At 48.1% G+C, this 26,466-nt stretch overlaps 13 protein-coding genes across 13 annotated transcripts; 4 read left to right on the forward strand and 9 right to left on the reverse strand.

The window, feature by feature from the left end:
• Positions 1-239: 239 nt before the first annotated feature.
• FOIG_02404 (uncharacterized protein) lies at positions 240-2,116 on the reverse strand (the record flags this gene model as incomplete). The annotated part of the gene is made up of 3 exons (XM_031199714.1): positions 240-881; positions 947-1,239; positions 1,298-2,116. 3 exons carry the CDS (start codon positions 2,114-2,116, stop codon positions 344-346), a joined length of 1,650 nt encoding a protein of 549 aa, XP_031069482.1. The 3' UTR covers positions 240-343.
• Positions 2,117-2,611: 495 nt separating this feature from the next.
• FOIG_02405 (uncharacterized protein) lies at positions 2,612-4,995 on the reverse strand. Its single transcript, XM_031199715.1, has 2 exons — positions 3,071-4,995; positions 2,612-3,012 (listed from the first exon to the last, which is right to left on the reverse strand). The coding sequence occupies exon 1, from the start codon at positions 4,815-4,817 to the stop codon at positions 3,381-3,383; it is 1,437 nt and encodes a 478-aa protein (XP_031069483.1). The 5' UTR covers positions 4,818-4,995; the 3' UTR covers positions 2,612-3,012; positions 3,071-3,380.
• Positions 4,996-6,219: 1,224 nt separating this feature from the next.
• Positions 6,220-8,483, reverse strand: FOIG_02406 (uncharacterized protein; the record flags this gene model as incomplete). The annotated part of the gene is made up of 9 exons (XM_031199716.1): positions 6,220-6,510; positions 6,572-6,807; positions 6,863-6,965; positions 7,020-7,294; positions 7,358-7,479; positions 7,529-7,586; positions 7,638-7,769; positions 7,820-7,908; positions 7,956-8,483. 9 exons carry the CDS (start codon positions 8,481-8,483, stop codon positions 6,473-6,475), a joined length of 1,581 nt encoding a protein of 526 aa, XP_031069484.1. The 3' UTR covers positions 6,220-6,472.
• A 1,457-nt stretch (positions 8,484-9,940) lies between these two features.
• On the reverse strand, positions 9,941-11,594 carry FOIG_02407 (uncharacterized protein). Its single transcript, XM_031199717.1, has one exon. The coding sequence runs from the start codon at positions 11,522-11,524 to the stop codon at positions 10,433-10,435; it is 1,092 nt and encodes a 363-aa protein (XP_031069485.1). The 5' UTR covers positions 11,525-11,594; the 3' UTR covers positions 9,941-10,432.
• A 488-nt stretch (positions 11,595-12,082) lies between these two features.
• FOIG_02408 (uncharacterized protein) lies at positions 12,083-13,175 on the forward strand (the record flags this gene model as incomplete). Its single annotated transcript, XM_031199718.1, has 2 exons — positions 12,083-12,204; positions 12,268-13,175. Exons 1-2 carry the CDS (start codon positions 12,168-12,170, stop codon positions 13,173-13,175), a joined length of 945 nt encoding a protein of 314 aa, XP_031069486.1. The 5' UTR covers positions 12,083-12,167.
• A 95-nt stretch (positions 13,176-13,270) lies between these two features.
• FOIG_02409 (uncharacterized protein) lies at positions 13,271-14,881 on the reverse strand (the record flags this gene model as incomplete). The annotated part of the gene is made up of 6 exons (XM_031199719.1): positions 13,271-13,828; positions 13,873-14,081; positions 14,131-14,276; positions 14,336-14,592; positions 14,645-14,686; positions 14,735-14,881. The coding sequence occupies 6 exons, from the start codon at positions 14,879-14,881 to the stop codon at positions 13,271-13,273; spliced, it is 1,359 nt and encodes a 452-aa protein (XP_031069487.1).
• Positions 14,882-16,329: 1,448 nt separating this feature from the next.
• FOIG_02410 (uncharacterized protein) lies at positions 16,330-18,139 on the reverse strand. The gene is made up of 6 exons (XM_031199720.1): positions 17,720-18,139; positions 17,629-17,665; positions 17,334-17,575; positions 17,063-17,286; positions 16,882-17,012; positions 16,330-16,834 (listed from the first exon to the last, which is right to left on the reverse strand). Exons 1-6 carry the CDS (start codon positions 17,870-17,872, stop codon positions 16,452-16,454), a joined length of 1,170 nt encoding a protein of 389 aa, XP_031069488.1. The 5' UTR covers positions 17,873-18,139; the 3' UTR covers positions 16,330-16,451.
• A 1,483-nt stretch (positions 18,140-19,622) lies between these two features.
• FOIG_02411 (uncharacterized protein) lies at positions 19,623-20,807 on the forward strand. The gene is made up of 2 exons (XM_031199721.1): positions 19,623-20,400; positions 20,457-20,807. Exons 1-2 carry the CDS (start codon positions 19,847-19,849, stop codon positions 20,686-20,688), a joined length of 786 nt encoding a protein of 261 aa, XP_031069489.1. The 5' UTR covers positions 19,623-19,846; the 3' UTR covers positions 20,689-20,807.
• Positions 20,808-20,938: 131 nt separating this feature from the next.
• On the reverse strand, positions 20,939-21,967 carry FOIG_02412 (uncharacterized protein; the record flags this gene model as incomplete). Its single annotated transcript, XM_031199722.1, has 3 exons — positions 20,939-21,400; positions 21,453-21,869; positions 21,932-21,967. The coding sequence occupies 3 exons, from the start codon at positions 21,965-21,967 to the stop codon at positions 20,939-20,941; spliced, it is 915 nt and encodes a 304-aa protein (XP_031069490.1).
• A 499-nt stretch (positions 21,968-22,466) lies between these two features.
• On the forward strand, positions 22,467-23,656 carry FOIG_02413 (uncharacterized protein). Its single transcript, XM_031199723.1, has one exon. The coding sequence runs from the start codon at positions 22,525-22,527 to the stop codon at positions 23,527-23,529; it is 1,005 nt and encodes a 334-aa protein (XP_031069491.1). The 5' UTR covers positions 22,467-22,524; the 3' UTR covers positions 23,530-23,656.
• On the reverse strand, positions 23,642-24,031 carry FOIG_02414 (uncharacterized protein). The gene is made up of 2 exons (XM_031199724.1): positions 23,961-24,031; positions 23,642-23,911 (listed from the first exon to the last, which is right to left on the reverse strand). The coding sequence occupies exons 1-2, from the start codon at positions 24,020-24,022 to the stop codon at positions 23,761-23,763; spliced, it is 213 nt and encodes a 70-aa protein (XP_031069492.1). The 5' UTR covers positions 24,023-24,031; the 3' UTR covers positions 23,642-23,760.
• An 867-nt stretch (positions 24,032-24,898) lies between these two features.
• FOIG_02415 (uncharacterized protein) lies at positions 24,899-25,428 on the forward strand (the record flags this gene model as incomplete). Its single annotated transcript, XM_031199725.1, has 2 exons — positions 24,899-25,186; positions 25,238-25,428. Exons 1-2 carry the CDS (start codon positions 24,916-24,918, stop codon positions 25,426-25,428), a joined length of 462 nt encoding a protein of 153 aa, XP_031069493.1. The 5' UTR covers positions 24,899-24,915.
• Positions 25,429-25,456: 28 nt separating this feature from the next.
• Positions 25,457-26,447, reverse strand: FOIG_02416 (uncharacterized protein; the record flags this gene model as incomplete). The annotated part of the gene is made up of 2 exons (XM_031199726.1): positions 25,457-26,331; positions 26,382-26,447. 2 exons carry the CDS (start codon positions 26,445-26,447, stop codon positions 25,498-25,500), a joined length of 900 nt encoding a protein of 299 aa, XP_031069494.1. The 3' UTR covers positions 25,457-25,497.
• Positions 26,448-26,466: the final 19 nt, after the last annotated feature.

The raw sequence follows: 26,466 nt of genomic DNA on the forward strand, positions 1-26,466 counted from the left end.
ACATTCAGCTCCTTCCTTCAATACAGTCCGATGGGTATGGGTATTCGGGACGACCAAGGGGTCTTCGCCCCGCCCTTAGGCAATTCGGGATTTGGGTGGGCCCCCGTATCCCAGAGCAGTTCACGCCGACCGGTTCGGGGAAAAGAGCGAATTGATGTCCGAGTAGTTGTTCTATTATCGTTATTGACATTAGCTGAGATATAAGGAAAAGCCCATCACCGAGAAAGCCCTGGCACCGATTTCGCTCATCGATGTTTTTAATTTCTTTACTCATCCGCTCAGTCTATTCCCTTACAGCTTCGTTTCACGTTCTATAATACAACACATCATCCACTTTCATTCCTTATGTCAAATCCCTCAGGGCGTCAAGCCATTCCTCTTCAAATAAATCCCCAAGGGTGGTGTCTTGCTGATTTGCAGAGACTTCAGTATAGGCGGGCTGATAATGCAAGGTCGCCATCTCAGTCTGAAGAATGGAATTGGCGATTCTCTTGAGTTCCAATAATATCCTCTTAGCCCTCGGCCATATGTCCTCATAATGCCTGAGCGTGCCGAGGCAAACGCGGATCCGTGATCGGGCCACTTCGGCTTCATCCTCTGGGAGTGCCGACTTGCAAGCTACGAGGTGAGCAATGGTGCAGCAGGAAACCATGCAGATGACGAAAGGCGATAACTGGGCTGAGCCGAGGGGTAAGATGATAAGGCACTGGTTCTGCTTGCGGATGGCCTGTAAGAGCTTTTGCAGATGCGACTGACGATTCAGCCCGCCTCCACCGCTGAGTCCCAAGAGCAGCGGAGGGGGAGGCGACCCGCACGTAGAGATTCCTTCAATAGGGTCATATCTAAGGGTGGAAAAGGGCCTGTGTATGTAAGCAAGACATCTAGGATTCTTTTGGTCAGTTCGAGTCAACAACTAGCTAGAAACATATCCGATTTCTTTTCTTACGTGTACATCATCATGTGTGATTGGAAAATGAGTTGATCCAAGAAAGCAGGCCGAACATCGAGGTCTCTTTTACTTGGCGGTAACATGGCGAACCAGCCGGCGATCTTGGCCTCAAGATTATCACAGAGTATCTCTGCTCTGGATGTGGTCTTGAACTTGAGCGATGCGTGCAGTGTGGTAGCAAATATTACACTTGCATCGATGTAATATGCAAACGAAGAAAACAACTTTTCTTGCATGTCGTACTCGCGGTTATGATACTCTGCGAATGTCGTTCTTGTCGGCGGAATAAGCTTCGTAGTTGAGTTTAGCAATGGTAACATTTGTCCTGGGATATATCTGGGCGATTACCATTTCATTGTACTCCTTATCTTCACATGGTAGATCCACGTCCAAGCTCATGTCCTTCAGCCTCAAGGTATAGTCCTGTCGGATAACAGCAAAGTTTGCGTCGCTCACGTACAACATCCACATTGTACGCCTCCAACTTTCTGCGAGTACTGGATCGCTTTCGGAAATAAAGCCTGCAAGTGTTTTGGTGTCCATGCCAATGAGGCTTGCTTGGTGCATTGCCTTTGATAGTAGTTCATCGGCAAGGTCCTGCTCCGCGCACATGCTCTTTGCCAATGCTGTCAGCAGGGTTGTTTGCACGGTGAATCCATCTATCTGTTCGTTCTGCCCCAATAGAGAATCTTCGATTCCAATGACAGGTTTACTCGTGTAAAAAGAGCCGATATGCTGAACAGCGGCCATGACATGCTGAATATTAGGGCATCCAGCGGCATACCTCGCATCAAGAGCTGTTCTCGGCAGAATAAAAGGATGACTAGGGTGAAAATTTTCATAATACAAATCAATAAGCTCGATTCCAAAATCGCGAGTTTCCATCACTCCAAAACCTAAAACCGAGCCGGATGGCGGCTGTTGAAATTCCGGAGCAAGGGATGTAAGGCTATCAGTGGATGTCAAATTATGCGGCTGGGAATCTTGAGCCCGCGGTCTTCTTGACGTTGCTTTATAGCTACCGCTTCGACGCGATTCGGGAAATGCGCAGGTTCTGGAGAGGCCTTGGCACCGGGAACAAATAGGACGTGTCCCATCGCATTTCAGATGCTGATTTCGACAAGGGACACAGGCAAGCGTCGCTCGAGTTTTGGACCGGCGCTCCATTATGAAATAGAGGTTCACTTGTTATCCAATATAATTGCTTTGAATGAATTGGCTATGCTGTTGATTATTGCGGTTTTAGATGGGCCTTTAGAAGGAAGGACTACAGTAAAAGTTATTATTTAGCCTCCGAAGAGCGGTGCTGCCAAGACATATCTATGACTCAGCAGAAACTGTAGGGTTAGCTATCTGCATAGCCTGCTTTGTAATTGTTTAATTACATGGGTTTAGCTACAAATCTCTATATTTCTAACTTGCATAATTTAAATATATATAATAAGATTTAAAATCTAAGCTTTTTAATACATTCGATTGTTAGTGGTTCTCAATTGGCTTAGCTTGGCCAATTCATTAGCCATACCTATCTCAGCATTTCTAACCTTAACTCTGACTTCTCCTCTAATGGCCCCGCGGAATTACCAATATTCATTCTTCCCAGGAACATCACTACTGCTCCAGCCACCACTCGACGAAATGTCTGCAAATTCTGGCGTCGCTGATAGACCCGGTAAGATAATAGAGAGGTTGCCTTTGATAGTATCGCTTAAGCCGGATATAAGTGGTCTGAAGTCAGTCACAGTCACAATGCATCTCAACTCAAATCCTTTGCCGGTTGATGGACAAAGTAAACGGCACCCTCTCGAAGAGTCAGGAAGGAGCCACAGGACCCGATAATCTCTTGTAAGTCCTCGTCGTCCAAGTCCTCGAGCGACGCGACAAGAATCCCAGTTCCTTGAAGGTGATGGGGCGGTATACTACCGAAGCAATAGCGAGTACCTCTCTGCAGAGGTCTGCATCAATCGAATCACAGACTTTTTCCATCATTCGCTCGTAAAGAGAATTGAGTCCTGGGGGGGAATGGCTTTAACTTTATTTTCAATCATCAAACTTCTTCGAGTCTTGCTCATTTAGTAAACAAAGTCATCAGGCCGCTCTTTGTAACGATCGATTACTCACGCGCTGGCGGTGGCGACAGAGATAACCCAATATCCATATTCTCCATGCAAACTTATAACCTCGAAAGCGGTTGGTTGAGCTTGTTGTTATACTTCTGCAGCGCTGAGGCGGTCTTGAGACGGGCCTTGCCGATGCTTCTTGATAATGAGTCGGAGGAGGCATGTCCCAGAGACTCCAATATGGTTTTATTCGAGGTGGCGATTTTCTCACTAGCGGCTATTATGGTCTTTTGCATGAGTTTACATCACCAGCTATCCGGATGGTGAGCAGACCCAGATAGGGTAATTCGTTCCTTCGTGTCATAGCCGGCTCATCCTTGCTCCCTAGCCACCTCCTCCAAAGGCCAGCGCATTGGCTCTTGCCAAAAGCTGCCCAAGTAATCGGCAATAAGCCGCACCAAGAAGGTGCCCGCATCGTCTATAAACCAAGATTTGCGGCACCGATGTAGTAAGACGCCGTAGTATGCCATGATTATGAGGGCTTCAGGTTGCTGTTTTCGTACGGTATCCAGGAAGTCTGCCGTCAAGAGTACAGGAAATGCGGTTGCAGCATGTACGTTGTCCTCGAGGGGCAGGTTAGCATGGATATTGAAGGCCCATTGTAGCGTGCGAGCGGCTCTTAGGCATCCTGTCACTGCTGTCGGGCCCAAATCAGAAGCTCGGATGAGACTAATAAGCTCGACACATTCACTGCCACCATGCTTCGCTGCTTCTTCGGCGTTGCGTATATTGAGAAGGAATGGACGTATGCTAGACTCAAGAATAGTGTCATACATCGAGGAGGTTACGGTTCGAACCCCTCGATGGAGATGTGCCAATTCGAGAAATCTTTCTATAAAGACGTGAAAGTTGGCACGGTAGTGAGTAAATGTCTCATAAAGAATTTGGAGACTGAGAAGAGACGCAAAGAGAAATCGAGGGACGCAAGTCTTGTTTGGATCAGACCCACCCCTATTCATTAGTTCGGGAGGAGGACGGTTGAACCACATGAGAGCGCGAGTCTGAAGCTCAGTAGCAGTGCGACGATGAGATGTGGCATTTTCAGGTGATAATAGACCGAGATGGTCCGCTGATAATGCGAGGAGCTGGTCCATAGCGTACGGCGCTACATGGCACCACTTTAAGGCGATATCGACAACAAGCCCTATGAAGCTGCCGGCAAGGGGCATATCTGTGATGGCATGGTGAAGTAAGCTGAGATGTTTGGCGGTGAAGATGGGCTGAGGAAGGCCGCTAGGGATTGTTGCAGGGGAAGAGGAATCAACGAAAGTGGTTACGGCAAGTGTGTCGGTAAAGGAGGGGAATGTTGTAGGAAAGGGGATTAGGTCATCAGTAACCTCAGGAAAACCAACCCGGCCATGCGAGCACGATGGCGGCCGTCCAGCAGACTGAGGAATTTGGATAGCACTGGCGTCGGAGCAGCTATCGGCACAGTTCTGAACTTGATTATTGCTGGCATTGTTCGGGATGGCCTGGAGTAGAGGCAGAGGGTGGAACGGAATCGGGGATGCGGTTGGCGTAGTGGTAGCGGGCGTTGCGGAGGATGGAAAGGAACATGATCGTTCACTGACGGCGCAGTTGCCACAAGCAGGTCGAGATTCGTCGCATTTGATATGCCGTCGCTTGCACTCCCAACAGCCCTTACGCGACTTGCGATGGGCGCGCCGGAGCTTGGCAGCAACGGTGCCGTCCTGGGAGCCAGAGCCGGAGCTGGGGCGTTTGCTCTCTGAGGCGGTGTATAGATTCATCGCAAAGGGAAATGACCCAGGGTGGCAGGCGAGTGTCGTCGTTGTCGTCCTGATTAGAAGCAATAGAAGATCATGGTCTTGGCTGGTGTTGTCTATCTCCAAGCAGCTAGAGTCCGTGGAGCTGGAGCTCCTCTGTGACGTGGGTTGTGACACGACTTTGGAGAGCGGCGGTGGTTCTAGAACGGCAAGAAGGGAGGGGAAACAACAAAAAAAAAAAAAAAAAAGAGAACGCTGTCAGATCGGAAGACAAGACGATTAGTCAGATTTCGGGGATCCGGAGTTTCCTACGATGGAGCAACACCCTGGTAGTTAAAGCCGCATTCGATTTGACGTCCTTTTATCCTTTTCAACCTAGGGGTTTCGCAGTAGCTTCGCGAGCCTGAAAGCGTGCATGGACGAAAAGAATGTATTACGACGCAATTCAGAGGAAATTGGAGGGACGCCTCGCGTGCATGAACCAGAGCATGTGCATTGCGTCGCAATGTTTGCAGCAATCATTGTTGTAGGTTGTCGATGCAAACAATAATTATTAGAGTCAGCTGATGGAACCGCGACATGTTTCTTGTTTTTAGGTTTCTGATCTTTATTAGTGCGGTAAGAAAATCGCAGTGCGTTTCCATCTAGGGAAATATGGGGTAAAAATGTTAAGCAGTAATTGGTTAAAAACAGGAAATGCAATGTGTTTCTGGCGATATTTCTCTACTTCATGCAATCTGTTACCATTTCGCCGTCATCTTTTAGCACTCTAATCCCTGATATAACCCCTGGTAGGACCAGTGGGTTTAAAGGAAAAACCGGTGTTTAGAATCAACAGCCAAACTCGGGGTTTATTTATTTAAGGAGTGACCTGGAGGTCCGCGAAAGGGCCAATAGTGTTTCAACCCAGTCGCCCTAGGTAGAGCCAGTAAAATTCCGATAACCAATACATCGTTTTTTTCATTTAGATAGGACTCTTAGTGATCATCTCCTAATCCTGGCAACGCGCATAACAGTCCACCGACTTACTGAAGCCCTTTTCTCATTGACTTTGGCTTAGCAGCCTGCATCATTTAGATAGCATGATTCTCTCTCTATCACTGTTGGGTATCCTTGTCCAGCACATAGGCGGGGCTGACGATTTTAGGTAACCGTCAAGATAGCATATGAGAAATGCCTTGGTCTCGTTCATATTACATCCGACACTGAGTCAAACGGCATACCAAAGCCAACTCTTTGCGGCCAGCAATAGTTTGCAATCGTCCGGTGCTTCAGGTAGTTGAAGATCGGAGAAATATAGCATGTAAACAGGGGGAGGCTGAAGGATGGGGCTACGAGAGAACACCTTGAACGATGCCTATGTGGACATATTGAGCAGCCCGACTCCTTATGTAGCGAAAATGGCAATATACCCGATTAGATTAGCATCCTTTCTATGTCTATTCCAATGTCTATGTATATATCCCCTAATTAATCACATGAAGGCGTGCGCGTCATGTCGCAAATCCAAAAAATACCAGCCAAGGAAAATCGCAACAAATATCAAAGTTGAAACAAAAGAAAATACACTCGGAGAGCTTTGTTATTTGGATTAAAATGAAACATCAAAGACATGGTTAGTATCGAGGCATTAAAGTGCATTAAGGTGGCAGAGCAAGAGGCTTTGAAGGATGGAAAGCTCAGAAGTCCCAAAGTGTGCCGAAAGCGTGTATTCCCTCTATATCGATCATCAACTGTCAGCGAAACTCATAAGACACTCGGGATAGAGTTGTACGAACCTTCACGGCATCCTTGCATCATTTCATCATTCCCCTTCATGTTGGACGTGATGAAGATAACCTCGGCACCGAAGTTATTCCAGGTGTCTTTCAGGAGCTGCATTGTATCTGGTCGGCCGCCGCGTTCCTTTGTATCCCACAGTATCATTCGATCGGGCTCGATGTTATCGTGGATGAGCCGTGAAATCGTTGATCCGAACGTGTTTATCTGGTCAGAGCCTATCCAGATGAGGAACCTTGGATGGACTGTTAGCAAAAACCGGTGTTGGTCACGCATCTGGGTATACATACCAATTTTTGCTCTGGATGCATGTTGACAGAGCGGCACCGATACCTGTTCCAGTGCAGACGCGAATACCCCTTTTGAACATGGCAGAAGCGTGTCCGATTCCGGCTACACACAGTCAGTACAGTCGATAGCACAAGTTACCTAGCAAGCGGCTCATACCGAACTTCAATTCTCGTGTCCAGATCTTTGTAGGTGGGTCCGCAACGAGACTCTTGGTGAAATCGCCTTGAACACCGCAAACCATGTAATGGTATGGGGAATGGCGTCCTTCGCTGATGATACCAAAAGCGTGATACTCCATCAAGGCTGAACGGCCGATGCGTCCAAGAAGGCCTTGCTGCATTCCCCTATTAAAACGGAGGACGGCAACCTTGGACGAGGGTATTTCTACTTCGACAGGGACTTGTCGGATTGTGACCCAGGGGAGAGCGATCCTGAAGAATGCAAGTTTCAGTAGTTATTCTTTTTCGGAAGCTGCTAAACGTGGGGTTCCTTACAAGATCGTCATGAAAATGGTAAACCAGATGTTTTCCGTGGTAATCAGGGACTGTGCATTAGAATTATCTTTACCGCTAGTGGCATCGTAAGAGTTGCTCAAAACGACGAAAGACCATGTAGCCTATACCCAAGTCAGTACCAACTCCCAAAGGAATTTGACTATGACTCACAGCCAAACCTAACCAGCCGGCGAATCGATGGTACCGCTCAAAAATGTTGTGGTGATTACTGGAACAGGAGGTCAGTGCGATTCGATAGGTGAGACAGGCCTGGACTTACTTTCTAACCCATGGTAATGCACTCAGCACGGATGTTATGATGAAGACGACGGTGACAATCCCGCTAATGAGTACAGCAGGTTCACGGATGCTGCGGTGACTGAGAATCTGTACGATGTAATACACGAGCCAACTAGAACAAGTCAGCAACTAAACGGAAGCATGCATATGAGGGTTTCTTACGCGGTGCCAGAGAGTGCACAGCCCGAGTGTACTCCTCCAACATGTTGCAGAAACGATGCTGCCATTAACTTCATTCTTAGTGGCGCCCACTGTTCAATGTTAGCCTCTCAATCACCGCAGCTTAATAGTTACATACACTTCTCAGTCCGTAGATAAAGGCCATATAGAGTATCCGAAAGAACAACTCGTTGCGCATCAAGATAGCAAAGAGCAGGTTTCCAAGAACCATAGAACCAAGATGGTCCTGCGCATACTGGAACTGGCCCACACTGGTAAGGATGATACCAACAAGGTTGAGAGTCACAACGAAAGTGAACAGCCGCTTATATGTGTTGAACCACAGTACGAAGAGGGTACTTTTTCTGGGTTCCTGCTTCTTTGGCGGCGGCGGTGTGATCTTTTGCTTGGGAAGAATTGGCAATGAGGAGTTCGATTTGCAAGAGTTGTGAAAAGACGAGGTCGATTGCGTGGCGGACCACATGTTTCCCTCATGAACCGGAGGAAAAGCGGTAAGGTGGCCATCCGCTTTGTCGGATGGATAGACTTTACTCAGTGGTGTAAGTGCCATTCCCGAGTTGTCGTGCTGGCCCTTCTCCGCATCGTTGAACTCGCGGTTGAAGCTGCTCTCCGATGGGGTTTCGTGATAGGGGAATCGGAAACTCATGGTGACAGGGAATGAGGTGAAAGTCTAGGTAGATTGGTGAGCTGAAGGTGGGTTGGGGAAGTGACCAGGGCGAGCTAAAACCCAGACAGAGATTCAAGAGACTCTGTTACCAGTGATACTCCTTACGACTTTGGAACCATTCGGCCGGGATGCATAATATATAACTATCCTGTGCAGCCCCTGAACCGAGGCTACTACCTCACCGTCAACGAAGTAAAGTTTTATGCGTCATTCGTCTACGTGTAAGCCACGGACTGCGTGAAGTGGGCTACTTGATATGCTATTTAAAGTTGACTACAGCCGAGAACCGAAGTTTATCGCGTGCCTTTCGCTCGTGTTTGGTGCGGGCTGAGGCTCTGGGCGCATACATACGCCAACAGGGGAGCAGAGCCGCCCCCACGGGGGATGCACTTGGCAGATAGACAGGGCCGACAGACCAGGGTAACGGTCCCAAGCTAGCGGTCCATCGTCCGATATCTTCATGCATCTTAGATACGGCGCGTATTATCGCCACATACGGCCATTTAAGCGAGGACAACGCGACTGATACTTTTACAACATGTAAAAACTGTTTATTTTGTTGCATTTAATTTAATCTGCCGATGTGGGATGACGGACCCCGAGGAGGGTAATTATACGATGTAGTATTTGGAGGTTGAAGTAAGACTTTAGAGCACTTTAGATATGATCCCGAATTCCGACAACTCCACTACAGCAAATGCCGGGCTGCTATTCCGTATTCAGGAACACGCAATGGAGAACCCCACCCAACGTTAAATAATGGATACATAAGATTTCGATCCGCGCATATAAAATGCAAATTTCATCAGAGACGAGAAGCAATAGGGCGTTTGTTGGAAAGCGGAGCTTGGAGAGGAACTCTATATAATTAATGAACTTGTTCACTCTGCGGGATACCACCTGATTGACGGCAGTCAAAGTATCAGTGTCCGTATACGAATTGCATGGGAAAGTCAGTCATATGTAACTGCAAATGATGCCATCTAAACAACTGTAACACCTGTTCCCATACACCATCGATGTTTTTAAAGTTAACCGCTAGTCGGAATGTTTTGTCTGTTTATACATGTTTCATCCGGCGGCCCGTACGAAGCGTAAAGTCCCCTGCTAGGCTGGACTATCTATAGTTGCTATCGTATTATACCCGGAAACGGCAGATGTACCGTACGCCGTCAGGTACCGACACATGCATGCAGATCCAAGGGTGGCCCCGTCCATGCTTTATCGCTCAGCCTGAGGTACTGATAACTGACTTTTGTATAGCTAGCCCTATGGTAGCTTCGTAAGGCACACCATCTGATACGCCAGCGCAGGCCGTGGGACCCGCGGTACCATGTAACTGTCACATACGTCATGAGTATTTAGGAAAGACAGTCGCAGCATAAACACTGAAGGCGGTCAGAGCGATGCTTTGAAGAAGAGGAGGCTGCCGAATCCCGCGGTTTCCGGGAATGTCTTGTACGACTTCAGATGGTAGTCTTGGGCAGTAAGAATTCGTCAAGGCCCGTGGTGGTCCGAGAGGCAGCCAAGGTTGCAAAGAAGAGGTTCACTCGGTGACATGCTGCTTCTGAGCTGTAAGCAAGTCAGCGAGCCGTTCGGTGCCCGCGCATCAAGACAGCGCGCACAGATTCTCAGCCGCTGACGCCCAACCAAGTGACCTTCAAGATGCTGTTTTGACAACTCCTGGAAGCGATTCTTGCGGATGGGGCTATCTCTCTTACAATGGAAGACATTGCCTGTGCGCATCTCCAGTACTTCGTCGCTAACTTGCATTCGGACTCTGAGGAGGGCCTGCGATAAGATACAAAGTGGATACCATCCTAGCGGCCGCTGTGTCCCAACAGTTTGGATGCCAGGAACTGCCGTTGATCTGCACTATCGAACCTTCGCACCACGTAAGCCTCGCATCTCCTCGGATCTTTGATTCTCTATGAAGACGAAGACATCTCCTCACCTCCGCTTAGCAATTCCATGATCCTGTTCAGGGCTTGCTCATCTCCTTCTTTTGTTTCAGCTAGATCCTCGTCAATCCATCCTCGTGTGTACCCGCCACCAAAATCAATCAGCCAGGTATTGTCTTGCTCGTCGATGATGATGCTGTCAGGTTTTCCGCCTCCCCAGATCAGTCCGTGCTGGTGAAGAAGCTCGACGGTTTGCCGGATTTGGGAAGCCCATTTCTCCTTATTCCGCGACGCAGCAGAGGTGATGATATCGCTAAGTCTGCGCCCCGGCACCCACTGTCGAAGAAAGCCCAAGATATGCTTCGTATCATGATGATGAACGTATCCGAGAAGTTGAGGAACACGTATAGATCCCGTTAGAAAGGATTCCCGTATCTTATGAAGGCATTCAAGCTCTCGTCCTTTACTGGTGCCATAAAGCCCTCCTGGCTCACCACTCGACTTGCAGAGCATGTCTCGCCCTTGTATTTGGACGGCAGCCGTAACAGTCCTTGCACCACGTTCAAACACCTCGGTAGCAAAGACTTCCTCAGGTGCATAGCGAGGTAAATCTTGGCAGATCTCCAACTCTTCTTGAAAACCTTGGTCAGAGGCAGGGTCGACTGTATGAATGGTATTTGTTTCGCTGGAGCTAATGGGTATAATAGAGACACTACCAGTAGGAGCAGGGGCCTCCAAACGGAAGTGGAAGAAAGGAGGAAATAGGTAATGGTGTAGAGATTTGCTTAGAGCCTGTTCATCTTGCGAAGATATCAACTGACAGAAAAGAGGTCTTCCAGCATCAAGAATCACGGCAAAGACCTCATCCACAAGCTCCTCATACTCGTCGTCGTCCTGGCACACAGTAGCCTTCTCTATGAGATCAATAAGATGGTCCTGTAGATGGCGATCTTCCTTTCCTTGGGTGTCCTTTGTAGACGATCCGTTGCTAGGAAATATAGAGACGGAAATTAAGCAGCCATTAAATGCGAATACCATATCTGCACCATCTCCGGTGCCACTATGAAGTCCGTAGACAGCGACATCATCCATTGCCTGTGTTTCTACAATGTCGCCCATTTTCCGACTCCGTGAAGTGGGATGTATAGGTTATGAGGCTATAAGGATGGTTGGGCGAGGTATAGACATGAAGCATAGGATAAGCATGCATCGCCAAGAACAACGTGAACTGGTTATTGAAGTCAATTAGTAAGCGGCCTTACTACGGAAAAGCCATGGTCAACATGGCAAGACAGCCATTCCGATGCAGCGCCGACTGCAAACGTCATAAAGCTAAACTTGTAATTAATAACATTGGACAATAGCTCTTCCGATGCCAAGAAGTATACAGCGATCGGTGAGAGATTGCCAAGAGATAATCTCCAATAGCGCATCATTCAGCTGCGCCATTTCCTGCCACTGAGACAATGTTAGACATAGAAATACCGACTTTGGGATAAGGTGCATGAGAATGTGGAGTTAGTTTTGCTTTTAGTACCAGATCGCCATAGAAACAAGCCCCTTCGATTGCCGTCCGAGGCAGCCGTGTTCTAAAGGTTTGATCAGCAAACTCTAATAACTGCCGACACCTGGTTATAAAAAAACACGCGGCCGCAATTCACCATTTCGAGGATACTTCCCTGAAATGATGGATAATCAGTCTTTATGAGATAAAAGCTCTTTACGCGTATCCTGTCTTGTGCATATTGGACTCTCGGTTACAATGGTCTCTGAAAATACTGCGGCCCTGCCTCCAAAAGGTTGGTGATTTCCTACATGTAGGATGAGGCTTTCTTCACATCCTTTGACTAACTATTATCCAGTTTGGGCAACTCTGGTGACGAACAATGACTATCTCAAGGGCGTACTGGCACTCAACTACCGTCTGCGATGCGTCAAATCAAAATACCCGCTGCTTGTTCTATACACCAGTACATTATCACAGGCCAGTGTCGATTGTCTGAAGCGTCGGAGTATAGCAACCTTCCAAGTACCAAGATTAGCCCCAACGACCGCAAAGGAGTATACTGATGACCCGCGGTTCAACGAGTGCTGGACAAAGCTGATCTCCTTCTCACTCACGGACTACTCACGAATAGTTCTTCTTGACTCAGATATGCTGCCACTACAGAACATGGATGAGCTCATGGACCTCGACCTCGACCTACCAGCAGTAAGCGGATCTGGAGACGCGGTGAGCAGTAAAAGAGTGTTTGCTGCCTGTCATGCTTGCACTTGTAATCCTTTACGAAAGCCGCACTATCCGTCGAATTGGAAACCCGAGAATTGCGCTTTTACGTCACAGCATGCTTCACCAGAAGTCGCACAAACAACTGGAGCAGATATCTCTACGGGCTTAGGAAAACTCAACAGCGGACTCCTAGTCATCAACCCATCGAAGGCCATTTTCGATCAGGTCGTCACAAAGATGAATGAGGCAGGTCTCGACTACCAGTTCCCGGATCAGGACCTTCTTGCAGATGTCTTCCAAGGTCGCTGGGTGGCGTTGCCATACATCTACAACGCCTTGAAGACGATGCGAGAACCAGCTGTGCACGGAGCCATATGGCGTGATGACAAGGTCAAGAACGTCCATTACATTCTCAGTCCCAAGCCATGGGATGAGCTGGGGCCAGACGGGACATGGAAAGGGGATAAGCCTATCCATAAGTGGTGGATTGACGCGTACAAGTCAATGCGCGCAGAAGAAAAGGCACTGGGGGTCTCTTAAATGCATGTTACTTCACATGTCTGAGCGTTAGGTAGAGCTAATTGAGGTATGAAAACAAAGCCATTGACACATTACAACTCCTGTCATGATATCATTTACATTTTATCTTCTTCAAATTGACCACGGAAAGCTTCGATAGCTTTGATCATGCGCTCCAGACCTATGTGCAGATATGTCTTTTCATGAGCAAACACAATTCGAAACCAGCCCGGTACGTCACTTCCAAAATCAGCCCCAAGCGCCAAAAATATCTTGTGCTCTAAGAAGGTCTCTTGCAGACTCGTCTCGAGAGTCCTCAGTGCTTCCTCAGAACCTTCCTCATGTTCCTTCTGGTTCTGCAAAGTGGCATCGACTTGTGCGCGCAAGGGCTGGAATAGATCAGCCCATACGAACAAGCCAGCATTGGATCCTTCTTTGTAAGGAATCTGATGACTGCCAAGAAACTTAGTTGTCAGTTCGTAGTTCTCTGCTAGCCGTAATCGATTGGTTTTGATGTAGCTCTCAATGAACGCATCATCGGCGAGTACACGAGCGGTAGCAAGGTCGGCTAGAGACGAAGGGCCAGAGAAGTAAGAATTGGCTTCGCAAGCTTGTAGAAAGGCCTTGTTACGACTGATGAGACACCCAATTCTGATACCACAGGAACCAAAGTCCTAGTAAGTTAGTACATATCTCGCGTTTGGGTTGTGATCCGAACCTTGCCCATTCCCCAAAGTACGTGGATTAGGTCTCTATCGATCAAACCATGATGATTGATAGCTAGAATTGAGGTGAAGTCTGGAGCATCAGGCGCGCCCGGGTTCTTCCAGACTGAAAGAGCATATACCTCGTCACTGATGAGGTGCAGGTTATGTTTCTGACAGAATTGCATGTACGCCTTCAGAACCTCGGGAGTATAACATCGGCCTGGTGGATGATTAGAAGGAAAGTTCAATAAGAATAAGCATACACTCACCTAATGGGTTATGAGGGTTGCATAACAGGAACACTCTGACACGAATCCCTTGCTGCTCAGCTTCCTCCAAAGCTTTCTCGTAATAAACGATAGTCTCAATACTGAAGGGATCCGCATCTCCAAACGAGACACCGATAATCTTGGCTCTATTACAGGTTAGATAACTTTAACCTACTACAACCAGTAAGATCAGATCTTGGCTCACTCAACTCTGTAGCCGAGATCAATGGGAAAGTTTCCATAGTGAGGTCGCGCGAGCAAAACGCCATCGCCTTTGTCGCAGAGCGCGAAGCCACTGAGCTCGATTGCCTGACCTACACCCGAGGTGACAATGACTTGATCTTTGATGATGTCTTCGAATGGGCTAAAGTGGCGGTTGATGAATCTTGCAAGGGTATTTCGTAGGCGATGAGAGCCAGTGAAACCGTCGCCAGCTGTCAAAGCATGGCTATCAAGGCTGAACTACTGGATGTCAGTCCCTTTAATACTTTCATCGCCAGTGGCGGCTAAGTACATTCTTAGTGATATGTTCAATCAGTTCCTTGTGCATGAGTGTCTGTCAAGTATCAGCCATCGCATCAGTATGAGCTTTTAGTTCATGTACATTCTCAGCAACGCCAAAACTGATATATCCGTCAGGGTTCGTTTCTGCATGCCATAGATCGTTTACTACATCCAACATTGGCATTTTGCTCGTCGGCGTCGCGAATACCTCGCCTCGCTGTGAGAGGGTTCCGTTTAAAGATGACATGGCCTTGTCAAGACGGGAGTATATAGTAGCGAGGATATGCAACAAAGTGTAGAAGTCCCTGGAATAAGTCACAACTCCCGTACTGGATGATGAATAAAGCAGGTACTGTTAGATCCATCGTACATTCGTTCAAAGGTGATTAAAGTCAATCATGGCGGAATTCCGCCCAGTCCATGTTCTCCAAAGGGCGCGAGATGACATCACGAATAAGCAGCCAAGACTGGTACCTATGTACAGAACTGGCATTCAACCTCATTTTCGAATTTGTTCAATTACTGTTTTTATCAGGGATCACATGACTTGTTTTGGTTCAGATAAGCATGCCGCTGAGTAAATATCACGAACTTGGCGTTGAGATTTGCGGAAGAGTGCAGCATCTCAAGACTCGGCGAACTATAATATCCGATCAGTAACATTATCTATCACTTTCCCAATTATGTTTCTGCCCGATCATGTGATACCTCTCATTTCGGCATTCTAACAGTTTCAGTGCAAGAGGTTGCATGCCGATCATGTTTCATGAGCATCGCACTTATCGACCGGCGACTCGTGGTCGGCCTAGTTCCGTTAAAAAGAGCTCTTTTATCCGAGAAGCCCCTGTTGATATCATTTGGACAAGTCTCTCAGAATAGCTGGACTCAGCGGACACTTGAGATGCTCCCCGGTATCTGAAAGCTTGGTTCGGCAGTCAACGAAATTGCCAAGAGCCAGCTGAAACTATAGCGCACCCGTTATTGACTGCTAAGCCCAATATTTGGCGTTCTCCCAAAATCACGGCTTCCCCTCACTTCAGTCCTCAAGTACCGAAGCCCTGACCCTGTCTCCGACGCATTAGCGCAAATGGTGCGATGTCACATTGGCGGAAGTTCCGGAGTATTTCTTCCAACTTCCGACTCCATCACTAAAAGACACGATGCTACCTTGATGCGTCTGATCGCCTTCAGGGCATTGTTTCTTATTGGGCATTGAGCTTCTTTGGTCGCAGACGCAGGACTAAGCTGAGATGCACGTGGAAAAAGCAAAAACTGAGGTCACTAGAGCAAGAACGGTGTTGACATTGCAGTGTCATATCGTCAGCCTCAGTTTAAGAAGTTCTAGACTCTTTGCTAATGTCAATGCAAAAGTCAATGCGTAGAATGACATTTTGGTGACAGCCGCCCGAAGCTTAAGCGGCCACGGACTGAGGTTTGTGGAACTGAATGGGTCAAATAGTTATGGATGCGTGGGGTTTAAGAGACGAGACATGTCGCCAACAGTGGATATAGGTACGAAAACAGTTTCTTAGGATCTGCAACGGAATGATCCGTGACATTTCTTCAGTGGATTCGGTGCTGGAAACCTGCTTTGGCATCTGTCGTGAGACACCGCGGATCATCCCAGAGTTCACGCTTGAGACGCAGGGGCCCATCCACTAATGTCACCAGAATCATCATGCCCACGTTGCGATTGGTTGAAATGGTTCGTACTATTTGGGTCCAAATGACTCGACATCGCTATTAATTATTTTACTCTACAAGGTATATCCATAACATCGCTTTTTCCAATGACTCCAAATCGTGTACCAGTTTGATCAGTGTTTAGAAACGTGCACCGTCGTCTCATTCTTGACGAGAATGCCACCAAAGTTTGCTCCGAATTCTCCAGTGCCTGGACTTTGACCCGTGACTGTAGATGTGTACTTGTTGCCCGCTGGTCTGAACCGGTCGATGGCGTGGCTCTCAAAGTCTGACACCGAGCCTCGACCGCCACCATCGTCGGAATCGGCGAGTTGGTGCGTTGAGGAGGATTCGTCGTTGGCCGTGGACTTGTTGATGGTGTCGAGACGGATGGATTGCTTGGTTTGGCTGCGGCCGTAGCTGTTGGGGTAACTTCCTGAGCTGGCGCCTGTTCGGGTTCGGGGATGCGTGCAGGTGAAGATGTATGTGCACGCGGGTCGGATCGTGGGCAGTGAAGCTGTACATGTTAGATATTGTTGGGTGCATGGTGGGATTAATGCGTACCGGAAACGTTGATCAGATTGACCTCGACTGTTGCCCAGATGACAATGTCGCAGATATTCCATGTCAAATCGTAGGACTTGTCATCGAAAACTCGAGCAGCTACAATAAGTCGAATAGCAGCGGCGCAAATGCTGAGTCTGTCAGTATATCCATCAATTGACCCAAGGTGAAGGTCACTTACAAGAAGCCAAAGGTAAACATGACCATAATGCCAGCCTTTTGAATCATAGGCAGCTGCAGTTTACCAATCTGCCACATCGGAAGGATCAAGATGGCGATATCAATGGCAGCGTGCACCAGCGTCGTGCCAAAGAAGAACTTCTTATCCTCAATGGCGCAGTATCCGCCTGCATTCGAATCCCAGAACGCATCGACGGGGACGCAGTGAAAGATGCCCATAAAGATCTACCGCCAATTAGCCTAGGAACCTCAATTGATCGTGATGTACATACTCGGAAGATGATCCAGATGATGGCGCATCCGAAGAGAATCTGAATCGGTAGTCGAATGTTGCTGACTCGGAACATGCGCCAGTATAAACTCAGAATCGAGACCTTTGCGAAGAAGAGACCGAAGGCGTAGAAGAGCTCGGCAATGAAGAGCAATAGTTTTCCTTGATATAATGCATCTTCCAACGTGACTTTCCTGATTTCTACGACATCCATAATATGTAGTCCAAGACCACGATTGACCCCTTGGCGGCTGTTAGTATCGTTATCGGTCGTCGGTTGTTATGCGGGAACCTACAGTAGGGAACAATGATGATCCAACCAACAGAAATGGCCTGAAAAATGTCAGCACTCACAACAACTTCACTCGCAGCAGATGAAAAACTTACATATCCGCAAAGAGCAAAGTAATCATCCCATGACAAAGGAATCCTCTTGAGCCGACGACTCAATAACCGAAGGATGGTGATGATGGTCGCAGCAGCAAAAGTGACAAACAGCACGACCCAAAGGTCCGTTTGCTTAGACTCCAGCTTCGCCATGTGGATTAAACCGTCCACGGAGGTAAAGAACAAAAAAGAGCAAACACCTCCGCGAATCAAGGTTTGGAGCTTCTTGCTTACTCCTGCTCACTCAGTTCGTCAAGAACCAGAGGGGGCAGCCCAACCATACAGAGTTTGGAGAGAAAAGAGAGATGACGAGAAGAGCGAAAGGACCAACGCGAACCCGAGAGGATGGATACAATGCGAGAGATATGTATAATTACGCCAGGGTGGGAGGGAAGAGTTCCCCGAAAGGAAACATTTTAATTTATCTATTCGAAACGAACCGGTATGTGGACCTGGGAGCTAAAGGGGAACGCAAGAACCAAGCTACTGTGCCTGGGTAGCTTCGAGCTTGCGATGATCAAGTCCAAGGTCCCCTCGTAAAAAAAAAACTTGGGTGAAATTTAAAGCGCGCTTGTTAACCCTGCCAGGTCTTCCCTTTTCTTCAACGGCGATGATCGTCGCTGGATGAGGTCTAAGGAGTTGAGCTAGCGAACTAGTCGGTTCCACAATGTGACATTCGACGGGTCCACCGGCTTTTTTAGGAGAAGAGCTCGTTCTCCTGTTCTAGGTTTGGTCTTCTCTGTTAGCAGCAGATGGCTTGCAAAGGTTGGCTCTGGGCTCTGCGGGTAATCTCTGGGCGCGCGAAGGATTCCTTCCAGATGAGGTGCATTGTCACATCGTTATTCCCAAGTGTCAGGGCCAAACCTTGTTATTGTTTGACAGTTAATATCGATAGTGGACCGTCTCGCAAAAGTCAATCTGTGGAATTACGAGTAATCTTCACGTGGCATATCAGCATCTTCTGACTCATTTAAACTTTCTTTTGTCACAACCACGCTGGTAGAGTTTAGACGTCAATAAATGAGGCAGACGCTTCTCTGCGCTGGCGCCATAACCCACGCTAAGCATTCAATAGCATCAACACGGGTTCGCTCCCGCATCAGCTCGTAAGGCTAGCAAAATTACAGCATGACCCAGAATCTGCCGCTGTGGCCGCGCGGGGGGAGACGGTAGTTACGCGGGTGTCGTGCCGCAACCAAAAGGCTCCAGTGGATCCCCCTACTAGCCCAGCGGATACAAGACTTCCGGGGGGGGGCAAGTTAGCCTAGCTTCAGGCCCAACTGTAAGGTAGCAATGCGAGGTTTTCCTCTCGGTGAAGATCTCAGAACCCAAGATTGAGGATCCCAAGGGCCTGGTCCGGATAAAGAAAAGGTGAGATCGAGCGTAAAAAGCAAGGACTGAACCCTTGTGAAAGTGTGTCTTGCTTTGGCTGTTGGTTCAGGGTCTTTACTCACCGCGCCAGCGCGTCTAAACAAGGTATCCAATCCCTCTTACCCAATCGCCCCAAATGCACCAATCAGTTATCATTTATTTAATGGAGATAAATATCCCGAATAATCGGGCATGCCAGACTTGGCACAACGGCACTCCCTTATCTTTTCTGCTTCTCAACAAGGCACAAGCCTCCAACGTCGCAGCGGATCTGGGGTCATCTAGTCTCGGAACGGTTTAGACCAGTGGACCAGCCAGTGGGTTATGGCCTAAAAATGATGCTACACTTACCGCTCCGCTCTAATTCTCTTTTACCGAACTTGTACGGCAAACACCGTCTGTGGAGTTTGCCTGGATCCTTCTGCCAGAAGAGGAAGAAAAGCGTCAGGGGCGCAGAAAAATGGGGTCTGTGCTTGAAGTTGCATGATGAAGCTTTATGCAGACAAGATCGTCACCTTCAGGCAAAACCACAGTTTCGCCTTTCAAACTCTGCTAATCACCCTTTCTCACTAAGATATTATCAAGACCCTTAATGTCTTGAATTCAAGAAGCCGTTGAGACTATGGGCGGTATGTGGGCGGGAGCGGGTTATTGCTCCGTATGAGTATAGCTATCGCGAGTCAGAGACAGTCTAGTACTCGAAATGGCGGTATGCCCCGAGACTAAAGGATTTACACCGCGGGCAACGCGTTTCGAATGCCCACAAGCGCAACCAATCGTCTCACAATCAATAGTCATCCTTTCCCCTCATCGGCTCCGCTCCTCATTCGCCTCAAGGGTCCTAACAGTACAAAATTACATTTAATAAATCCAGCCCAGGAACGGCCCGTAGTACAACTTGGCACTTTTAACCTTCTATTACACTTTACTACTGCACAACATATCTACGCCTCAAAAACAGCATATCTCACAATGGCTCCTTCTACTACTACTCCCGATCTCGTCCCCGAGCCTGTCTCTAAGCTTCCCGAGCGACCCAAGGAGGATGGCTCCGCCCTCAACGAGCACGAGCGGTCTGAGCTCGCTTTCGTCGACAAGTACAGCGCCCCCGACGTCTACATCAATGAGAAGAACGATACTCTCTGGTTTCCCTGGATTGGACCCATTGAGCTGAAGCCCCTGCGCATGGAGAACAGGACGGGCACTTTCGTCGTCGGTCTTCGATCAAAGGTCGCTGCCAGCCTGGGCAAGCACCGACACCGTGGTACCGTTACAGCCATTACCATGTCAGGAGAATGGGGCTACAAGGAGTATGTTTTCCCCCCAACCTTGTACAAGATTGAGATGCTAATCTATCGCGATCTAGATACGACTGGGTTGCCCGACCTGGAGATTGGGTTTGCGAGAACCCCGGCGTTATCCACACTTTGTCCGTCGAGGATAACACTGATATCGTGTTTACCATCTCTGGTAGCATTGAGTTCCTCAACGATGATGATAGCTTGAAGTTTACTCTCGATATCTTCAGCTTCGCCAAGTTGTATTATGATCACTGCAAGGAGAAGGGCATCAAGCCCAATGATGCTCTCTGGCATTAAATGGAAATGAATAACGGCTGGGATGGTTACGGCATATAGCTTTGCATGATTTTCGCATGATAGTCTCCATGAATAACAAAAGAGATATGAACAATGAATACTATTGATGATAATGTGTATCCTGGTGCATTGTTCGGGAATGCCGTGTTGTATTGGCTTGGCGATGGCGGTGAGGCCGCTCCTATATGCCGAGGTATATCACCAGACCACGTGATGTCTCATGATCCCTTCTCCCTTCTGTGCCGCAGACTCAAACTGTCTTTAAAACACGGGTGATCATTTCATCAAACGTCTCGTCTTGAACCAAACCAAGCACCTTCATCCAATGAGCCGCTTTGTCTGGGAAGTATGTAACAGGCGCATCACTGTAGACCGTCGCAGTAGCCAGCTCATAGTACCCTCTGCCCCAATTGCCTTCTTCGATATGCTTTGTTGCGCGAGCGTATAGGTCCTTGTTATCCAAGTTCTCGAGCTGAAACTTGGTGCCTGAGATTCTCTCGAGAGCCTCGATGACTTGGTTCTGAGAAGTATGGTAGGATGCGACGTGAACGTATTCGTTCTTAGTCTCCTCGGAATGGAGGAGTGCAGCAGCTGTAGCTTCGCCGACTTGTGATGCGGTCGTAGTGGTGAACTTTGGTTCGCCTGAGTCGACAAGCTCACCAGTCTTAGTCCCGAGGTCTAGGCAAAGCAATCCTTTGCCCTCAACCAGCATCTAACGTCTTCAGTCAGAGCATCACTTTCCTCTATCAGTTCAAAAGACTTACCCAGTCAATCCAAGGGCCAGTGAAAATCGCCGTCCAGGACAGCCCGTCTGTTTCTTTAGACTTGACATAGTCCATAACATCCTGCTTTCCCTTGAGGAAAGGCGCCATCTTCTCCAGACCATCGACTGAGGTGTCGCTTCCAAACTCGCTTGGCATGAATCGCTTGACCTTTGCAGCTGCAACGGCGTCAATAACGATCTTTTGCTCTGCGATATTGGCGGTCGAAAGGGTAGAGATGACAGCATCTTGTCCAGTAAAGACGTCAACAAGAGACGATAAAGTGTAGTCGGACTTGGCAATCGCAGCATCCAAAAATGTTGAGTCTGTAACGTTGGATGAAGTGCGGCTAAGAACAGAAACGTTAAAGCCTGCTTTAACAAGTGCTCTGATGAGATATGGTCCGAGATTTCCGCGACCCTGTTGTCTTTATCAGCCCGATAATTCGATACCTCGATGAGGATGTAAGAAGAGAAACTCACTCCGAGGACCATGACGTTCTTGATCTCAGCAGACATGGTGAAGGTAGGTATATAATAAAAGATGCAGGGTAAGTGGATCTTAGAGTTGCAAATGAGATCAATTGTGTTTGGTGATATCGTTACATGACTGGAAATGTCTGGACTACTTATGGACTCTCAGTTCAGTATAAGATTTACTCAAACGCAAGTGATTTCTCAGCATCGAGGCATTTCATCATTATCATGGCCTCAATCCAAGCTCGTCTCGTCGTAAAGATGGTGGAGTCTAAGCCTCTTTTAAGCAGCGGGTGGAAACTAAACTCTTTTGAACTTCGAGGTGGAGACTAGTCCTTTTTTGGAACATGCATATCTGCCGCTGATGATTAGTCAAGCATCGTTCGTTCGAGTATTCCCGCATCAAAGAAACATTCTCTTCTCATCCGTAGTCATCGGTTATTAAACACAAAGGCCAATACAGGATGGGATTCTTACAGAGATCGTGCCAAGCCTGCGTCAAAGCCCGACGTCGATGCAATCTCGCCAGTCCCTGTTGCGAGAGATGCTCCACCAAGCGTATTCCCTGTCGGTACACCAATGAGCCAGCTCCTGCAGCCATGCCTATCCACGAAAAGACGCTCAAAAGCATCGTTAAATCTCGAAAGATAAAGGAAGAAGGGATCCCGCAGAGCTTATCGCGTTTAATGGTCCATGGTGTCCTGGATACAAGGCTACAGCTCTTCATTCGACAAGTCCTCTCTAATGATTACTATGACGGTTCTCGACTTCCTCTGGCAGAATCAGACCTGGCGAGGTTAAACGATTTTAGTGTCATGAGCACGCCGATGAACAACGCTCTCCAAATCTTTAATCCATTGCATCTCGAAGTTGTGCGGGTGATTGATCAGCCGACACTCCATCATCTATCTGATATCCTTCGAAGCTTACCAGGCCAGTTTGCTGAGCATGGCAAGACCTCCTTCATTCACTCTGCACTATACAATCCCTCACTACCACTACCAATCAAAGAAGTTAGCGATGTTTGCTACAGCTATCACATCGGCGGCGAATACCTGGCGAGCAGCCGCCTGAATGCCCTCCGCCTCACAATCAGACGCCTCCTTCGCCTTTCGAAACGCACAGCCTCTTTCGCAGACACACTGGCATACGCACAAGCAATAAGCCTCGCCCAAATCATCCGTCTCCTGGAGTGTCACGACACAAACGAAGATGACATTGAACGTGACAATGAAGAAATGTGGGCTCTTACCCATCAACTATGGCAGCATGCACCAACTCAACTACCAAGCTCGCTAAGTCAGTGGAAAGCATGGTTATTCTCTGAGAATGTGCGAAGGACTATAATTGTTTGCAACATTCTCTTAGCAGTGTATAGTTCGCTGAAGAGGGGATATACGATGCATTCACTTTGCGTGGAGGCTCTGCCGTTTGATGTGCGGACAAAGCTTTGGGATGCGGATAGTGAGAGTGCTTGGGAGGCTGCTGCGTGGAAAGTGCCGGGGCCTCATTTGTTGACGCTGAGTCAATTCACAGAGCTTCAACGGCCGGAGGGTGGTGGTTCACGGTTCGAAGATCTTCTCCTGTTGTCGTTTAGGAGATGAAGGGTAGTCATGAGTTCACTGGCTGATAATACCTAGGTAGCGAGAAGAGCTTCGAAGTTGGGGCAAATACTAGCATCATGGAACTTTTGTGATGCACATAAAGCTTTTTGAATCAAATAATATTCATTTTTGCTATTGTTTTCTTCCGTGACTAGCAAAATCGTAAATAATCCTCATCATTCATAAACCATCCGCTTTGTCACTATGCTGTCCTCGACATCGCCAAGACGTTTAGCAAGTGCACTTGGCCAGGCAGAGAAGAGGGATGTTGGGGTCAGTCTCGCATTTGCCTTGGAAGGCACAGGTTCCGCCAGCGCATTCAGACTTGCAGGGCTCAAGAGTCTTTGGGTCGGAGTAGAACAGGCCGCCGTTGTTACAGGACCTTCGAAAGTGTTAGCTATGAGACCTGTTGCGTATTGAAGAGAACGTACGACTGAGGGGCCGCGATGGCGACGGTGGCGATAGCCAGGATGCTGAAGATGGAGAACTGCATTTTGAGGTTGTTGAAAAGATAGAGGGCCTTCGGGTCGTCGGCAGCTTTTATATAATGATCGTTGCTATATGACTTGTCAATTACTAGGATCGAATCCTTTAGCTGACCACATTCCTATTTCTATCCAGCCGATGTTGCAAATGGATTTATACAACCTAAATCTCACCACATGCATGGATTGAAGGATTTACCTGCCGATTGTGGCCTAGAGTCGCCTGAAGACTGGGGACATTTGCAGGTCTCTGACCACGACTGTAGTATATGTTTAAAGTGATGCTACGAGGCTATGCAATAGCCCTCGGCCATAATATTCCGATGGGATCCACATGGATTCTTACCGCCGAAGGATCTACTCCCGTACCTCTCGGGTCCTGATCCGGGGCCCGTCCCGCTTTCTATACGAGATGCGCTTGAGCATACGACGCTGAGTGAGATCCATTGGCTGAAGTCGGTGATTATATGAGAAGGATCTCGGCCCTTGAGTCAAAACGGTCTGAGCTTTCAATCCCATATGAGTCAGCAACATTGACCTGGCTTGCTTGTGTAAATGTCCTTCGAGGCCAGAAGCAGAGTTATGCTTGATGACATCATGGCTCTGCAGACTCCTCAACTGCGACTTCACAAGACAACAAGAGAGTAATCAGCAACTGCAGCCAGAAGAGACAATTGAGACTTAGCGCCAAACTTCACTTATAAGTCGATTGACTCATACTGGTTGCGATAAAAGACGTTATCATGCCGGTGACACTCCCGGTCTCTAGCCTAGACCGGCCCGAGTCTTCGGAACCGGCCCCTCGGAGCCGATGATGAAGCTTTAAACAGCGCCCTCTCAATCCAATCTCACTTATCTCCCCCTCTTTGATACCATCCTCTTCTCACTTACCACCGCCACAATGTCTTCAGCATCATATCTAATCGAAAAGCCAGTCCGCAGCGACTACGAAGAATGGTCCAAATTATTCCGCGCCTACATTGACTTCTACAAATCCAAGATTGACGAGGATCAATACGCGCGAACTTTCGACCGCATCATCGAAGAGAAGAATGGACTGCAAGCGCTGGTCGTTCGACAAGTTCGAGGAGAGGAGAAGAAATTGGTTGGGATAGCGCATTTCTTTCCGGAGCAGACGCCTTGGAGCGAGAAGGAGATTCTTTTACTCAACGGTAAGTAGAGAGAGTTTACGTGAGTTGTGAGGAGCGGTGTTGACTTGATAGACTTGTTCATCGATCCTGAAGTTCGTGGGGAGGGTCTTGGGAGAAAGTTGACGCAGGCTGTTGCAGATGTCGGGAGAGAGAAGGGTTTCATGAGGGTGCAGTGGGTTACCAAGCATGATAATACAGCGGCACGCAAGCTTTATGATACTCTGGCTGAGAGTCAATTTGTTCAGTATAGAATGGCCTTGTAATAAACCGAACCACATCTAGTACGATATTGACCTTTCTACCGCTACATATTACATGAAATGATCGTGACACTACTCAGCTTCGGCCATAACCCTGGGTAAAATCTCTCGCATGATCTTCCCTTTCCCTTTGTACTCCTTCCCAATCTCTGCATCACGCCAAAATCCTGATTCGGTGATGGATCCACGCATGATGTAGTGAGGAATGTGTTCCAAATCCTCTGGTTTGATAGACGATTGCCTGACAACATTACCCATCTTGTCTCGAAACACGAGAAGCATTTCTTCGTCCTCAAATGACTCTCGATCAAGCACCAGTAACCAGCAGCCCGAAACTGCAGCATGGGCTATAGCATCCTCATAGTCGTCCTCCTCGGGTTCTCGTGAAGTGACGACGGCTGAGACTTCTTCTTTGACCTCTGCTACATCTCCATCACTGAAGGTACGGCAGACCTCTGAGGAGGCGAGTTCCGGAAATCTGTTGTATATGCTTTCCCAGTCCTGATCACCAGTATCGAAGAGCGAAGCGTCGTCAAGGATGCGCCACCAGTGATCTTCGGAATCTCCGAATAGATCGCCTAGGGGATTATCTTCTGCAAAAGCAGTTGCTGCGTCGTAAACCCAGTGACGAAACTTTACATCGTCACTGACTCCACCATAGTGTGTACGCAAGACAACCAACTTGCCGTATAAGTCGTTACCAGGCAGGTATTTCTCTGCTATGCGACGAAGGTGTTGTGATCGCCACGGAGCAATGGCTGTCTGGATCAATTCTTGTACGTGATTTGAGGTGGCATCCAGAGTTGAAGATACAAAACCTGAGACGTCATCCTCGTGGAGAAAGGCTTGAATCAACCGATCTCGCTGTTGACATACGGATAGGGTTGAAGTTGAGTCCCATTTTTTCTGGTCAAGGTGGTAAGCAGGGCGTAGGGTTATACAGAAATAAAACTTACAAGCAGGTACTGCTCAATGGCTAATGATCCCCACCGTGGATAGATATTCTCCTCAAATTGACTCATAGCTTTGAAGCTAGTCTTG

Source organism: Fusarium odoratissimum (genome assembly GCF_000260195.1).
Source record: "Fusarium odoratissimum NRRL 54006 unplaced genomic scaffold supercont1.3, whole genome shotgun sequence".
Lineage (NCBI taxonomy): Eukaryota > Fungi > Ascomycota > Sordariomycetes > Hypocreales > Nectriaceae > Fusarium > Fusarium odoratissimum.